At 37.3% G+C, this 17,768-nt stretch overlaps 2 protein-coding genes across 2 annotated transcripts; both read right to left on the bottom strand.

Moving 5' to 3' along the window:
- Positions 1 to 503: 503 nt before the first annotated feature.
- Positions 504 to 1,669, bottom strand: LOC113090291 (band 4.1-like protein 3; the record flags this gene model as incomplete). Its single annotated transcript, XM_026256212.1, has 3 exons — positions 1,184 to 1,669; positions 708 to 782; positions 504 to 601 (listed from the first exon to the last, which is right to left on the bottom strand). Coding segments are annotated over exons 1-3 (335 nt in total), but the record flags the coding sequence as incomplete, so codon positions are not given.
- Positions 1,670 to 2,172: 503 nt separating this feature from the next.
- On the bottom strand, positions 2,173 to 16,387 carry LOC113090292 (band 4.1-like protein 3). The gene is made up of 16 exons (XM_026256213.1): positions 16,262 to 16,387; positions 16,135 to 16,177; positions 15,976 to 16,051; positions 15,037 to 15,255; positions 13,828 to 13,915; positions 9,571 to 9,723; positions 9,382 to 9,479; positions 8,572 to 8,747; positions 7,943 to 8,118; positions 6,441 to 7,009; positions 4,963 to 5,017; positions 4,835 to 4,870; positions 4,531 to 4,596; positions 4,067 to 4,240; positions 3,226 to 3,297; positions 2,173 to 2,868 (listed from the first exon to the last, which is right to left on the bottom strand). Exons 2-16 carry the CDS (start codon positions 16,151 to 16,153, stop codon positions 2,206 to 2,208), a joined length of 2,640 nt encoding a protein of 879 aa, XP_026111998.1. The 5' UTR covers positions 16,154 to 16,177; positions 16,262 to 16,387; the 3' UTR covers positions 2,173 to 2,205.
- Between the last annotated feature and the right edge of the window lie 1,381 nt (positions 16,388 to 17,768).

The following is a 17,768-nucleotide window of genomic DNA, read 5'->3' as shown; positions in this document are numbered from 1 at the left end:
TGTGAGCGTCTGACCTTGGTGATGTGTGTGTGTGTTGTGTGTGTGTGTGTGAGCGTCTGACCTTGGTGATGTGTGTGTGTGTGTGTGTGAGCGTCTGACCTTGGTGATGTGTGTGTGTGTTGGTGTGTGTGTGAGCGTCTGACCTTGGTGATGTGGTGTGTGTGTGTGTGTGTGTGTGTGTGTGAGCGTCTGACCTTGGTGATGTGTGTGTGTGTGTGTGTGAGCGTTCTGACCTTGGTGAATGTGTGTGTGTGTGTGTGTGTGTGGGAGCGTCTGACCTTGGTGATGTGTGTGTGTGTGTGTGTGTGTGTGAGCGTCTGACCTTGGTGAGTGTGTGTGTGTGTGTGGTGTGTGAGCGTGCTGACCTTGGTGATGTGTGTGTGTGGTGTGTGTGTGTGTGTGTGAGCGTCTGACCTTGGTGATGTGTGTGGTGTGTGTGTGTGTGTGTGAGCGTCTGACCTTGGTGATGTGTGTGTGTGTGTGTGTGTGTGTGAGCGTCTGACCTTGGTGATGTGTGTGGTGCTGGTGGTGCTGTTGTTTCTGATGTGATGGTCTGAGCGCTCATGAGGACTCCTGGATCAGAGTCTCCGCTGGCATCCACCTATGAACACACACACACACACACACACACACACACACACACACACACACGTATTACACACACACTCCGGGACACTGGGAACAGCATCAGTGTAGAAGCCCTTCACCTCAGCAGACTCGTAGGTGATGGTCTTGGTCTCGGTGTGAACCACAGGAACGTCTTTGAGCGCTTCCTCCGACTGCTAATTCACAAACACACAAAATCACTGGAAAAACTCTCTCGAATAACCTACACCTAGAGCTCAGATCATCACATTCATGATGGGAGACAACCACTCGTTTTAAACCATGAGGGATGCGTTCAGCAAACACTAAACTCTTTATATTTCAACAAGAAACCCATTATACTTATCTAACCTGACATATTTCAACAGGAAAAAGACAAATGGAATGGTCCAGCTGCTCATGAATAAATGCATCCAGACATGCAGATGTGATGATTAGGGTGTGTGATCATGCAGCGCTCAGATGTGTCAATAATCAGTGACTAACGCTTCCAATCGTGAAGAAGAGAGAGAGAGTTTCCATTATTAGTCAGTGCTGATGTCACACGGTGACCCCAGTGCACTCTGGGATTGGTTACCTCTACCTGAGGTACTGTAGAAGCCCTATGCTCATGCACTTCCTGTGCAACTTCCTTCTCCTGGTTTGGTCCAGGATCCAGATGCACTTTTGTTTCCATAAGGTCTGATGTTTGAGACCTTGGCTGCTCGCATCGAATGAAAGCATGAGGAAGCTTCTTCATCTTTAGCGTGGATCATCATCTCTTGAGGTTGGTCTTCCATCTGGTTCTGAACAGTTGATGATACAGACTTCATGTAAAGTGGAAATTCTCCGTAAGCACCGGCGCTGATGGATTCATCCGCAGGTTCCTCTTCATTGAAGAACAAGAGCTGAGAGAGTTCAAACGAGTCTGAAATCACTTGTTTCCTTGTTTTTATCTTCAAACGCACTGATTTGGTCTTTCTGATCCCAGATGTGGAGCATGTCTTCATTCATGGCAATGTTCTTCATGGCACACCACTTTCTGGTTTCCAGCAGGAATCTCTTGAGTTTCTAAGTTGGTTTCTTCCTTTCAGATGGGTGTTTTTAATACAGGTTCCTTGTTTTCATACCCAACCTCAATCATTTGGTGTTTCTGATCCAGTATTTGGAGCATATCTTCAAGGCACATCTCTTCTTGAGTTTCAGTAAAAATCTCTTGGGTTTCTGAGCTGGGTTCTTCCAAAGAAGTTTCCTTGATTTCATCTTCAAACCTGAATATTTTGGTGTTTCTGATCCCAGATTTGGAGCAGGTCTCCATCTTTGATTCCAGAAGGAGTCTCTTGGGTTTCTAAGTTGGTTTCTTCTCCTTCAGAATGACATTTCCAATTCAGGTTCCTTTTTTTCATCTTCAGACTTAATACTTTGGTGTTTCTGATAAAAGACTTGGAGCATGTCTTCATCTTCTTCATGGCACATCACTTCTTGATTCCCAGTATGAAACTCTTGGGATTCATAGGTGGTTTCTTCCATTGCAGGCTCCTTGTTTTTATCTTCAGCCTCAATATTTTGGTGGCTTCTGATCCCAGATTTGGAGCAGGTCTTCATTTTCTTCATGGCATATCACTTCTTGGGTTCTAGCAAGAGTGTCTTGGGTTCTAAGTTGGTTTCTTCTCCTTCAGATGACATTTCCAATTCAGGTTCCTTTTTTTCATCTTCAGACTTAATACTTTGGTGTTTCTGATCCAATATTTGGAGCATATCTTCATCATTGTCATCTTCTTCATGGCACATAACTTGGGTTCCAGTAGGAATCTCTTGGGTTTTTGAACTGGGTTCTTCAAAAGCAGTTTCCTTGATTTCATCTTTAACTTCAATAATTTGGTGTTTCTGATCCCGGACTTGAAGCAGGTCTTCATCATCTTGGTTTCCGGTAGGAATCTCTTGGGTTTCTGAGTTGGTTTCTTCTCCTTCAGTTGGACTTTCCACAGAAGTTTCCTTGATTTCATCTTCAACCTGAATATTTTGGTGTTCCTGATCCCAGATTTGGAGCATGTCTTCATCTTCTTCATGGCACATCTCTTCTTGTGTTCCAGCAGGAATCTCTTGGGTTTCTGAGTTTTGTTGATTGGATTCTTCTCCAATCGAAGCCCATGTGGAGCGTCTCCCCATCGCGATGGCCTCATTCAGGGCCTTCATATACTTCTCTTTTTCGGCAGTAGAGGACACTAATGGTCTCTCCAGCTCCGTCTCACAGCACACCTCCACCTGTGGAGCAACTGAACTCTGGGACAGAAACAGCACACTTCAGTGTCACCGTCACAGAGTTCATCACAGGCCAAAACCACCTGCCCGCGTCAACACAACATCAACACTTACATGACCTTACCATCAGAATGGTGTTAAACTGGGTGACTTAACACACTGGCTGTGTGAACAAACAAATCATGAACACGATTCAAAGAACACACACACACACATATATTTTTAATGGCACAGTTATATATTTTTTTGTGTTTCTTTATTAGGGTAATTATAACTTAAAAACTTCAATGAACTAATGTAACTGTAGGGTAGTAATGAACATCCCTAAACGAGCAGTGAACACGCGTGTGTATGATGTAATAAACAGTAATGTCTAACCTCCACACCATCAGCAGCGTGATCCTTCTGCACTGGAACATCTTCAGATTCGGCTTTATCCTCCTCTGACATCTACAAACACAGAGACACAACAGATAAACATCACAGAAAGGGGTTCGTTAAGCTAGTGTCAGCGGTTGGTGGAATGAAATGCCTCTCAAAGCACAAAATGAGTGATCATGCAGAATAATCATCAGTGCCACGATGTGAAACACACAGGATGAACAAACAAAACAATGCTTCAGACTGAACTAAAAACTATAACTCTCTCACACACACACACACACACACACACACAAACTCAAGAGAAGTAATCTTCTTAGGAACCTAACAAACGCTTCAAATCCAACCGTCAGGAGATTTAATGGGTTAAACCACTTCATAATGAATCAAAACGAGCTTAACACAAGCAGGCTGACCAGTCGAGTTAGTCTTTACAACACGCTGCAAATAAAGAGCTAAGTTACTCAAGTGAACTAAAATCTGAAAATAACTGAAAAAAGTGAAACTAATTTTTTTTTTAAACTTAGAGGAATTCACACAAAAATACCCTTTTTAAAATTGAATATGAAATGCACATTTTCCAAAACATGTTTTACTATAGAGGTAACTTTTGACCGTAAAAACCACAAGTATGGCTATTTTTTCAGAGCCAATTAACCTTTTAAATTCCTTTCCCAAGTTTTGTACCATTCTGAAGAAATAAGATAAATTAAATTGCCGTCACAAATGGCAGAACAGAGGGTTAAAGTACAGCTTTGTCTATTTCTGTTGTTAAATGATCAGAAGTGTCACTCAAATCTCACGTCTAAAGCACACGTGCTTCCTGTCAAGGTCTTACTTCCTGTGAGTGTACAGGTTTGACCAGAGACGGGTCGTCCGGTCGAGGAGACGAGGACAGTCTTCTGTCCCACTCGTTCACACCCGACGCTTCACAGCGCATCTGCAGAAACAACCTCTTCATCTCACTGACGCTCAGATGATGCTGCACTAGAGCTGTGGGCGTGTCCGTCTCCTGACCCACCAATCACAGCACAGGGAGGGATCGAATGGGGCGGGGCATAAAAAGATTCCAAAAGGAATGTCATTGACTTTTCATAGCTGCGTTGCTTAATTCATGCAAGGGCTTGAAGCACTCCAGAAAATAAGAGCAATCTTCAAACTGGAATTTCTGTGAAACTAGAATTGATTAAAATTGAATCAAGTGCTGTTAGATTCACTGCAGTTATAATTTACAATAATAGAGTAATTAAACGGCACACAGGCTGTTAAACCCAAACACTCGTCAGCTCATGCTTCACAAACCTCCAACATGAGATTACTGTGCTTGACAAACACATTCTCTCCTTTAATCCGTTTAATGAAACTATACTAGAGAAAGAGAAAAAAAATGAGGAAAACATTAAAAATGGTTTTGAACAAATCGAGTGACTCAATGAATCAGTCACTCATTGTTTTGCTAATAAAACAAAAGCACAAACATGGTGATGATGGATGGGTCTTGGTTTCAAACCGGCTTAAGGAGGTTTGCTGGTCTTTGCTGGTTTAGTTGGTTTCTCATCCTGACCATCAAACCACCTTAAACTGGTTTACCATAGAGTCTCAATACCTGTGTCCTCAGGTCAAAGCTGTCCTCAAAGTCAGACTATAAGGAGTTTGGGTGAAAGAGAGGACGTGAGGCATACACTCATTAAAAGCACAAGCTATTAAGAATAAAAGTGCACAGCGCAGACACACCTCAGTCGCAGACGAGTCCTCATCACAATTGAAGTCGGTTTGATCGCTGTCGGTCTGTTTGACCGCAGATCGCAGCAATAAAGAAAACTTCATGTTATTCACATCAGTAGAGGATTCTTCACGAGTATCATTTGGGAACGTGAAGAAGGTTCATAATGCAACACAGATGAGGAGATCATGAACCTGACGTGATGCGTGAGAACAGCATGTAGATATACATACATAGATCTGCAAACATTCCTCCACACGCATCAGACACGCGAGGATGACATTAACAGAACGTTTGTCAGACTGTAATGATCACGTTCGACCGATGAAACATGCGTCAGATAAGAGCAATGCTCTGGTCTCGTTCAGACAGAGGTAAATGATGCCCTAACTAGTGGAAATGAGCTGCACAAACAACAGGCACTTTGCACAGATAGGTGGCGCTGCTACCTATCTGTGGCAGATAGGTGGCAGCCTATCTGCCACAGATATAATAATAATAATAATAATTCAATTATATTGAATTATTTATATATAAATAATTCAATATAATTTTTTACAGTTTATAAAATTATTTTTATAATATATAAAATACACACACATTTTTTTATATATATTATATTTTTTTAAAAACATGTAATTTATTTCTATAAAATAAATATTATTCATTTTCATTATTCATTCACACAAAATTAATATTTGATATTTGTGTTATTTTATAGGAATAAATTACATTTCTTAAAAAAATAAAATAATAATATATATAAAAATGTATTATATGTGTGTATTTTATATATAATAAATAGAATTTTATAAACTGTAAAAAGTTATATTGAATTATTTATTAATCATTACCAAATAAATAAATAAATGCATCTAACATAATACATATATTAACATAATTGTTATAATACATTATACTATTATTGAATTAAATATTAAATGAATCATAACTAAATAAATCTAACATATAATACATATAAATATATAATGATATAATACATTATAATAAATATTTTTATATTAAATGTATCATTACCCCCCCCCCCCCCAAAAAAAACACAACCAAAAAAATACAACTAACATATAATAGATCAAATGATATAACTGTATATATGTGATATTACTATCTGGTTAATTAAGAAAACATTACTTGATTCACGTTTAAGATGTGTTTTTAAGTTGACTACTTAAATATAATTGAAACTGAAATTGTGAATTCTGAACCAACAATAAAAAAAAAAAATTTTTCATAATCGCCCAGCCCTACTTAAAAAGCATTATAATACATAATTGTATGCTATTTATGGAAGGTCCCAGTGGAAATACGCTGTGTGCTTTCTCCAAATGATAAGGATGAGAATAATCCCATGGAATGTGTTGACTGAGAACAAACAGATGAGACACACTCTCGACGCTCTGTAGACTGAGGTGGCAGATAACCACACACACACACACACACACACACACACACACACACCTCGTTGTCGTCGTCGTCTGAGCTGTCCTGGAAGCCCTGCGTCAGAGACGATCCGAGCGACGCGGCCCTGGGCTCCAGATAGCAGAGACACAGCGCCAGCGGGAAGGAGAGCGTGAGCGCGTACGGCACGGAGAACGAGGTGGAGAGCAGGAAGAAGAAGATGAAGAGGAAGCAGGGGATGAGCGAGGGAGACTTGATGGGCATGAAGTGATGCAGGCTCTCGGGCAGGAAGCGCAGCTCGGTGAGGTCAGGGAAGCTCAGGTAACCGTCGTCGTCCAGCAGCGAGGGCAGATCGGGGAGGTGCAGAGAGAAGGAGAAGAGCGTTCCTCCTCGGCTGCGGCTCTGGTCCAGTCTCTGCTTGCGTGCGGACAGAAGCAGCGCTCGTTCCTCCAGAAGAGCCGCTTTACGATCCGCTTGGGCCTGACGGCGCCGGCAGCCCGCTGTGGTTTTGGCCGGACTGACGGAGGAAGCGCGCTTACGGCTGCTTTCTCTGCGTCTCCTGCGCACTTTAGTGGACGAGACGGGAGAAGACGGGAGAGAGAGCTCAGATCCCAACGGATCCGATGAGTACGGACACGACTGATGACGGTGGAGGGAGAGAACGGTGCATGCATGAAAACATATGCATGGTTGAACACAAAAATGTGTGATCAGAAGAAAAGCAAGAAAGCTGGTTAGTGAAGGACAGGAAACAAGAGCTTGATAAACAGAACTACTGCTGCATGTTCATGCATTTCTACACGTTTGATCATCGTTCTACATGTTAGCAGTTTCAGCTAATCTATTATTGCTTAAGATTTCAATATGTTCTATGAATTCAATTATTAGACATACTTTTTGATTATACTTTTTTTTATTAAATTATATAAACTGAAAAATTCAGTAAAATCAAAAATAGAAAAAAATAAAATTTGAGGGAAAAAAATAAAATAAATGAAAAATTATTATGTTGTAAAAATGTTATGAATTCAGTTGATGACACATACTTTCAGATAATTAGCATTTAATTGAACTAATAAAATAGAATCCAGAAAAACTGAAAAAAAGGAGACATTTAATAAGGGCACTATTATAGTTACAATTTTAATAAATTATTAAATTGTAAATGTTTTAAATCAATAAAACTGATGACATCCTTTTTAATCATTAAAATTTAACTGAACAAAAAAAAATTACACTTAATAAATTATTAAATTGTACAGGTTTTATGAATTAAGTTGATTAGACATCCGCTTTGGTTATAAAACACAGAGAAATGGAAGAATTTGAGATAAAAATAAAAATTTTCTTAAGTACCACTTTTAAAATTATGTATATATATTGTCAAATGGTAAAATTCTTATGATTTAAATTGATTAAATGTCCTTTTTGATTGCAAAAATTCATAGAAATGTAATAATTTGAGAAAAAAATGATTTCATTTCAGGGTTCCGTTCATGTTCTGGAGCGTGAACGCTGAAACAAACCTCGTAATCATCACATGTGTCAAGCTGTCAATCATCTGACGGTTACCTTGGTGACGGAGGGGGGCGGGGCTTGCTCTGATTCGTCACTGTTGACTTTATTCTCCTCCTCCACCGATTTCATCTCCTCTGCTTTCTTCTCCGGCGTTTCCATGGCGATAAGGTCATCCGTAGCAACAGCGGGTTTGTCGTTCTTCTCGTCGTCACGGGTGACCGTCGCTGGCGCTGATCACAGATTCATCAACATCATTATTAACAATATTAACACATTAACTTACATTTTCAATCACAACACAATCCGTGCTTTAATAAAAGAAAAACATGAAATCACAATTAATACTTTTAATTTTAATATTTTAACTGCTTTGTTATGATGATGTCATTGAAATTATTAAATTCTTAATTATTTATATGAATACTAATTATAAACCGAAATTAAAAATTTGGAACGAAACTATAATAGATTAATCGAATGCATTTAAAAATCAACATTCAAATTCTGATCTGTACAAACATTCACGGCAGTTTTTATGTCAATATTTTACTACGTAATGTTTTTACATCAATTTGTTGAAGTCGTAGCTGTAATAAAAACTTGTTTTGAAGATCATTCTGCTCTGAAACGGACTTGACTAGCTGGTTAGTAGCTGGTTAGTGTGAGTTAGCGGTGTTACGCACTGCTGTTCATGCTGGCTGCGACGGTGTTCCTCCTGCTGGCCGATCGCTGGAACTGCGGCGCTTCTCGTGTGATCAGAGCGCTCGCTCGCCGCGTCTGCGCTTGTGTTCGGCCACTGTAGCGGAACTTTGAGCCCAAGGACAGGAAGCGCTTGGGAGGAGCTTCAGGAGAAACCAGCCTATCAGGACACAAGGATCAGACCGCTAATTAGATCGAGGACATTTAAAGATTCCACTTATGCGAGGTGTGACTGATGCTTTTAACACAATTTCAGATTTCTAAATTTAAAATCAACAGGGAAAATCTGTTAATATATTATTAAAGTAATGAATAATACATTAGTATCTCAGTGATACTAAAATAACACTAAATGTTAAGTTTAAGTACTAAAATGACTAAAACTGAAACAAAAATTAATAAAAACTAAAATATTTAAATATTATAAAAAAAATATATATATATATATATATATATATATATATATATATATATATATATAAATAAATAAATATATATATATATATATATATATATATATATATATATTATAATATATATATATATATATATATATATATATATATATATATTATAATATATATATATATATATATATATATATATATATATATATATATATATATATATATATATATATATATATATATATATATATATCAACAGTGATAATAAAAACTATATCAGTATTTAAACATTCTATTTAGTATTAAATTAAAGCAACTTAAAGACTGTTAACTCCAGGGTCACACTTAAGAAATAAAACTTCTCAGTATTAATGAACTCTGTCTGACCTGAAGAAGGTGTGATGCTCCACACAGACTTTCCAGAGTCTCTTTGCTGCTTTGTGATTGGGGAGCTTGAATCCGATGGTGCTCTCGAAGTGTTTGAGCTGAGTGAAAACAGAAAGACAAGCATTTCACAGTTCAGACTATCTGCGGTCCATCTGAAGAACAGACTCATCTCATCTCATCTCATCTCACCTCTCCCGGCCGAACCTTGATGTAGAAGTTGTTCCTCTTGTAGGAGATCTTGAGTATTTTGGGCCAGGCGAAGCGATTGATGCGTAATTTCTCTCTGTAGACGAGGAGGCCGCTGGAACAAACTCCTAGCATGATCTCCACACCCTCTGAATCCTGACCAAAACACACACATCACAACACTCACCGTATCAGGAACTGCAAATTAGGCTAACACTAAACCCATAATGGAAATTTTCATTACTTAAAGGTGACTTATTATGCCCCTTTCTACAATAAGTCTCAGGTGACCCCAGAATGTGTCTGAAGTTTCAGCTCAAAATACTCCATGGATCATAGATTTTATCATTTTGATAATGCCTGTCTCTTTAAATGCAAATGAGCTGCTGCTCCCCGCCCCCTTTTCCAAAAAGGGTGGAGCCTTTACAGCTCCTATGACAGATACTCTGATAAAAAACATCTGTTTGGTTTTGATGAACATGTCTATCGCTCTGAAATCATCATCACATTAGTTTAAACTTCTGTTATAGTGTTTTCTGAGCGTCTGTCACACGGCATGTGAGACTCAACTAAGTTCTCTTTCATGTCTTATTGCACTTAAATAGTCACATTCGCATACTAAAAGATTTTTACTTTTAAAAAAATTTCAATAACCCATAAAATCCTAGTGCTATTTTAGCATCGTTGACTTAATATAGTTTAATTTTTCAAATTAGATTTTATTTTTACATTTTCACAATTAATTTTTTGCTTGTTTGTTTTTGAATGTGTATATAATTTTATATTAAGTGGTACTATTTAGTTTATTTACTTGTCATTATTTTAATACCTTTACTTAAACTAAATGAAAATGAGAAATGCTGCCTTGGCAATTACATTAAATAAAATACATTTTATTCATAAAAAAAATCTTAAATAATTTTATTTCAGTTAAAAATAAATGTTATTCAAAAAATAAAAAAGGACATTACTATAAAACAAAAACATAATTAAGACTTTAAAATGAAAAAAGAAAATGCTATAGAACATAAATATAAACAATTAAAAATTATATTCGTTTTTTTATGTTTGTATAGATTTTTTTCTCCAGTTAATTACCAATTCTTAAACTAAATGAAAATATTACTTTGGCAACCATTAAAATATTGTAAAAAAAAAAAAAAAAAAAAAAAAACACTAAAATTGAAATAATAATTTATTAAATATAAATAAAAATATAAAATAAAAATGACAAAAGCACAACAATTTTACATTTTTCAAATGGTTTTAAGTAAAAAAAAAAAAAAAAAAAAAAAAAATATATATATATATATATATATATATATATATATATATATATATATATATATATATATATATTAATATAAAATAAAAAATCTAAGTAATGACCATGTTTTTTTTTTTGATGGTTTAAGTTTTAATTAACAATAAAATCCTGGTAGGACCAATTTATGATGTACCGAGGTTTCGTTGATAGTTCACTGATCGATAGTTCGTCTTCTGTTTTCATACTGTACTGAATACAACAGAAGACGATCAAACGAATCAATATCCAACACGAGCATCAGCGTGACTCAGCAAGAAAACCATCAGCGCTGACAGGACCATGACGCATCACACAGAACGAACTCACAATGGAGAACACATTCACAATGAAGGTGCATGAAGCTGCAAGACGCTCGTGTTGAGCCGATATAGAGCACCAACAATGCACTGCAGCTGCAATACGGTGAAACAATGCACTGCAGTACGACACACACACACACACCCACACACACACAGAATAACGATCACAGACATGCAGGAGACCTTCACAGCATCATTCAGACACACGTATCCACAAACACACACATGCACAGCATCTTACCTCCTCCTGCACCGCTGCTAAACAATCAAACAGCCTCCCGAGCAGCTGAACCAGCGGAGGAGGGGCGAGAGAGAGCGAGAGAGAGAGAGATGGGCTGCAGCAGCCAATCAGAATAGCAGAGCGAGAGATCGTTTCTTCATGATCATGAGCTGCTGCGCAAAATCTTCTGTTGCATTTAATCCTCATAATGTATTTGGGTCCCTTTATGCGTTTATGTTAGGATTATCTATATGATTAGACTATATGTTCTGATAAATGTCATACAATCACATATTCAAATAAAATTTCACATTTATTTGTGTATCTATATACATATATAAACATTACACACACATACATTTCTTTGTTTTTTAGTGTGGTTCATGTGCAGTTTGAGATTTCTAAGAATTTCTCATTTTTTTAATGAATAAAAATGTAAAATAGAAAACAGATTTTGAATGTATCAAGGTTAGAGTTCTATATTAATGGCACACTAATAAATTATATTGTGTTGCAGAAGAATCACAGGTATTATGAACGAGTCTAACGGTTATGCTCCTAAAAAAAACATGGTGAAAATGTGCTGACAGTATCTTCTGATTTATACGGAGCCCCTCTGGTCTCACTTTATCAAAAAAAAATTATAACCAACTCGTGGCCTCAAGATAAGCAACTCGTGGCCTCAAGACAAGTTAACTCGTGGCCTCAAGACAAGTTAACTCGTGGCCTCAAGATAAGCAACTCGTGGCCTCAAGATAAGCAACTCGTGGCCTCAAGATAAGCAACTCGTGGCCTCAAGTAAGCAACTCGTGGCCTCAAGTAAGCAACTCGTGGCATCAAGATAAGTTAACTCGTGGCCTCAAGACAAGTTAACTCGTGGCCTCAAGACAAGTTAACTCGTGGCCTCAAGATAAGCAACTCGTGGCCTCAAGTAAGCAACTCGTGGCCTCAAGACAAGTTAACTCGTGGCCTCAAGTAAGTAACTCGTGGCCTCAAGTAAGTAACTCGTGGCCTCAAGTAAGTAACTCGTGGCCTCAAGTAAGTAACTCGTGGCCTCAAGTAAGTAACTCGTGGCCTCAAGTAAGTAACTCGTGGCCTCAAGACAAGTTAACTCGTGGCCTCAAGATAAGCAACTCGTGGCCTCAAGATAAGCAACTCGTGGCCTCAAGCCAAGTTAACTCGTGGCCTCAAGTAAGTAACTCGTGGCCTCAAGTAAGTAACTCGTGGCCTCAAGACAAGTTAACTCGTGGCCTCAAGTAAGTAACTCGTGGCCTCAAGTAAGTAACTCGTGGCCTCAAGTAAGTAACTCGTGGCCTCAAGTAAGTAACTCGTGGCCTCAAGTAAGTAACTCGTGGCCTCAAGACAAGTAACTCGTGGCCTCAAGACAAGTTAACTCGTGGCCTCAAGTAGGTAACTCGTGGCCTCAAGATAAGTAACTCGTGGCCTCAAGACAAGTAACTCGTGGCCTCAAGATAAGTAACTCGTGGCCTCAAGTAAGTAACTCGTGGCCTCAAGATAAGTAACTCGTAGCCTCAAGATAAGTAACTCGTGGCCTCAAGTAAGTAACTCGTGGCCTCAAGTAAGTAACTCGTGGCCTCAAGTAAGTAACTCGTGGCCTCAAGACAAGTTAACTCGTGGCCTCAAGTAGGTAACTCGTGGCCTCAAGTAAGCAACTCGTGGCCTCAAGCCAAGTTAACTCGTGGCCTCAAGTAAGTAACTCGTGGCCTCAAGTAAGTAACTCGTGGCCTCAAGTAAGTAACTCGTGGCCTCAAGTAAGTAACTCGTGGCCTCAAGACAAGTTAACTCGTGGCCTCAAGATAAGCAACTCGTGGCCTCAAGATAAGCAACTCGTGGCCTCAAGCCAAGTTAACTCGTGGCCTCAAGTAAGTAACTCGTGGCCTCAAGTAAGTAACTCGTGGCCTCAAGACAAGTTAACTCGTGGCCTCAAGTAAGTAACTCGTGGCCTCAAGTAAGTAACTCGTGGCCTCAAGTAAGTAACTCGTGGCCTCAAGTAAGTAACTCGTGGCCTCAAGTAAGTAACTCGTGGCCTCAAGTAAGTAACTCGTGGCCTCAAGACAAGTAACTCGTGGCCTCAAGACAAGTTAACTCGTGGCCTCAAGACAAGTTAACTCGTGGCCTCAAGTAGGTAACTCGTGGCCTCAAGACAAGTAACTCGTGGCCTCAAGATAAGTAACTCGTGGCCTCAAGTAAGTAACTCGTGGCCTCAAGATAAGTAACTCGTAGCCTCAAGATAAGTAACTCGTGGCCTCAAGTAAGTAACTCGTGGCCTCAAGTAAGTAACTTGTCTCTCACAGTCTCTCTCTCACACACACTCTCTCTCTCACTCGCTCTCCCTCTCTCTCACGCATGCACATACATACACAAACTCTCACACATACACACACACACTTTACCTTGGCACAATGCAGGTCGACTCCGTACATGGAAAGTTTCTTTGCGTTTTCCAGGAACAACATGTCAGCTTCAGCAGGATTCATTCCTCTGTAAACACACACACACACACACACACACACAGATAATTGATAAACAAACTGGTGTACACACACCAACAGAAGCCGTGTGTTTACAGGTGGACTTTTGAACACTTAATTCTTTAATTACACGACATGACAGATGACTTCAGCAGCTCAAACGTGTAGATGTCCACACACACACACACACACACACACACACACACACACACACACTCTGTTGTGCTCTGTCTTCGTATCAGTAAACAAAGCAGGGCATTGTGGGTAGAGAGGGGAGACTCAGTGAGTCTCTGTGTGATCGAACACTGACCCGTTCATTATTAATGAGCACAATTATCACACTGAGCTCTATGAACTCGTCCGAACGGCTCTCCACCAATGACTGACTCACACTGACCAGTGACTCTGAGAAACATCACTTTAATTCATTTAAACAAAGCAGAAATTAAAATTAATTACAAATATTATAGGATTTTTTTTTTTTAATATTGACTTGGCAACTAAGTATTAAAATGTATTTAATACTCAAACTTCTTTATTTTAAATTAATTAAAACTGAAATAAAAATATGGATAAGAAATACCTTTAATAGAAGTCAATTCAATCCTATAAATTATAAAAATAACGCTGGTAGATGAATTGAAATTAATTATTGTTAACTAACTATTAAAAATCAAATCAAATACTACAAGAAATACTTAAACATTTCTTAAAAATTACTTATGTAATTAAAATAAAGATGAAGTACTAAAATTAATAAAAACAATTTTTTTTTTATAATAATAAAAATAAAAGTTTCAAAATAAATACTATAATCGATATTAACATAACACTGATGGTGATTCTGAAGCCGGTTTATTTTAGTTAAGTAGAACTGTTCCTGAAGCTGGAAGAGCATTGCATTAGCAAGCGCAAGGTTGTGGGTCCAAATCCCAGGGAATACATGTTAGGAGAAAATCATTAGCTTGAATGCAGTGTAAGTCGCTGTGGATAAAAGTGTCTGCTAAATGCATACATGTAAAATAAAACCAAACTCAAAATAATAATAGATCTATAATAGTTTCTTGAAGAGACTGTTAATCCGGACGTGTGATCGTCACACAGAGTCTCTGATGATGAGGTGAATCTCACTTGTATCCGCGGTGGAGCTCCAGCACTTTCTCCTCCAGCTCTTTGTTCTGGTTCTGGGCCAGACGCATGTCACTGAGATGAGAGGACCCCTGCAGCTCAGAGTCACAGTCTCCCAGCTCCGACTGAACTGTGTAGGAGCCCAACACTGTGAGAGTCGAGAAAGAACACGGCAAGCGTCCAGAAACAATGTCATCTCTCAGCTGCAGACACAGGAAATACCTGAGTGAGAGAGAGAGAGAGAGAGAGAGAGAGAGAGGAGAGAGAGAGAGAGAGAGAGAGATTGCACAGCATCCAGCTGAGGTATACTATTACACTAATAAAAACTAGCACCAGCGTTATTTGACTATCACTGATATACAATTATAGTTTATTTCTTTTTATAATTTGAATTAGTTTTTAATTTTGGTTAAAGTTTAAGTGATTTTATACTGTTTTTTTTGTTAAATGCTATGTTGCTTTTACTAATGATTAAAATATTAAACAATATAGAAAAATTCAACAAATTAATTACAAATAAGTTATTTAATTAATTATTTTTCATTGTTTAAATTTTAGCTTATCAAGTTAAATTAAATGAAAATGAGAAATCTTGCTTTAGCAACTTTGTTATTATTTTTATTTACATTTATATTTAGATAATACATTTATTTTTTATAACAACTTAAAATTTTTTATAAAAACAACATACATATTTTAAAAAAAAACTGCACAGAAAAAAAATTTTACTTTAAAAAAAAATATACAATGAAAATGGATTCAATATATAAAATAATAATAATAATATAACAATGCTCAAATAAGAGCAAATATATATAATAATACAAAATAAACGAACAAATAAATAAACAAATATATATATTAAATTGTATTTACTTAATGTTTAATTTGTTTCTTTCTTTTTTAAAGGTTTAGTTTTAGTGAACTATGATCCAAGCAGACCTGGTGATGTCCTCGGAGAGCTGCGATGGATCGGGAGGATAAAACTTCACGTTGAAAGCAAAGTTCCAGGGACCAGCTGAAAAACACAAGAACTTCCTGTAAGAACCTGAAGAGGTTTGGATGGAGACAAAGCAGGAGTGTGTGAGGGAGAGACGTTACTGCTGATCTGCTTCTTCATCTCTTTAGAAACGTCCAGCCAGTTCTGTGGGAAAAGCAGGAGGTTCTGCATTGAAAAACAGGCTGAGAGACATTGAAACCAGTTCAGAGGAAGAAGACTGACAAACACCTTCTGGTTTTCAGCGTCCCGGTACGTGATGCCGAAATAGTCCTCCTCCAGGAGATTCAGGTGATCACAAACCTTACTGAACAGCACCTGACCTTTCGCTCGTTTCTGTTGAACACAAACACACAGAGATCCATTAAAGGGACCGAGCAGCCTAAAATCATCACTCTGTCATCATCTCCTCGTCCTCAGGTTCCTCAAACCTGAATGACTTCATGTAGAAGACAAAAGAAGATATTTAGAAGAATGCTGGCAACCAAATAGTTTGGTTCCCATCGACTTCCACTGTAGTTTTTGTCCAAAAGGAAACACAACATATTTCTTTCTGTTCAATACTTACAAATACTTTATTTTAAAACCTTTTTTTTTTAAGTTACTAAATTTAAATTTTGAATTAGTTGCATGATGAAACATGATCTCATGAATAAAAATACAGTCAAATAAATACATGCAAAAAAATAAATAGATATATAATACAATTAATATATATAAAACAATTCAAATAAAATAAATAACAATAAAACTTTTTTTATTAAAATAATTATTGGGGCTGAGAAAAAAATAATATTTTTCCCCAAACCAAGAGATTGTGATTTTAATTCTTTATTAAATGAACAAATCAGTTCAGTCCCAGTTAGACTTTTGTAATCTTAATGCACTTCCTGTTTTATTTGGTAAACAACGAGTAAACCCACAGCAATGAAAGTGCATTAGTAATGAACATCTCTTCTTGACTTGTTCAGACTTTCAGAAGCAAATTAGTCTGATTCTATTTATTTAACAGACAGAAGCATCTATCATGTTTCCAAACGTGTAACATGTTATTATGAGTGCTACAGAGGAACAACGAGCAGCTCTGTTCCGTGTGTGTGTGTGTGACTGAAGATCCAGAGAGTCAAGCTCTGGTATGCTGCTTCCTGCTCGCACTAAAAGAAGAGTCAGCTAAAAATAATGCGCGGGAGAGTGTTTGAGTGTGTTCACCAGCCCTTCATAAAGCATAAACATCTGATCCTGCGCCGCTGTAATGCCCACGCTTTTCAAACCTGAGGGCAAGACATTTGTACACTAGATGTGATTACAACTAAATCATTAATCAAAATAAAATTTAAAAAAAAACTTTTTTTTTGAACAACTTAAATGATTGCCAAAATTATAATTTATTTTATTTTTTAGTCAATATGACTTATTTCTGATTAAGTCTTATGGGAAAACTGTGCAAAACACAGTGAACATAAAGCACTTCCCTAAAGCATTTTAAATAACAAATTATATTTTTTCAATCAGAAATATTCCAGGTTTAAAAGCCTGAAATTATAGTGAGATTTCTGTACGGCTGATCATTTTTTTCAAAACTATTTTAGGGCTGAATGGTTCTTCAAAAAATATTGCAATATGGTTTAGTGTAACTAATGAATCACAAATATATTAAGATGAAGAAATTATAACATGAATAAATGATTAAACATTCTTCTTCAATTGTATGTACAATAGTATTACAATATTAATATAT

The sequence above is a fragment of the Carassius auratus genome, unplaced genomic scaffold (genome assembly GCF_003368295.1).
Source record: "Carassius auratus strain Wakin unplaced genomic scaffold, ASM336829v1 scaf_tig00054193, whole genome shotgun sequence".
Classification (NCBI taxonomy): domain Eukaryota; kingdom Metazoa; phylum Chordata; class Actinopteri; order Cypriniformes; family Cyprinidae; genus Carassius; species Carassius auratus.
This window is presented reverse-complemented; position numbering and strand designations above follow the sequence as displayed.

Bases quoted from the DNA above. Each gene is read 5' to 3' on its own strand.
- LOC113090292 (XM_026256213.1), bottom strand. The intron at 7,010-7,942 runs GTAACCGTCAGA...CACCGTCATCAG, and splicing joins CGCCCCCCTCCGTCACCAAG to TCGTGTCCGTACTCATCGGA. The intron at 3,298-4,066 runs GTAAGACCTTGA...CTGTGTTTGTAG, and splicing joins AACCTGTACACTCACAGGAA to ATGTCAGAGGAGGATAAAGC.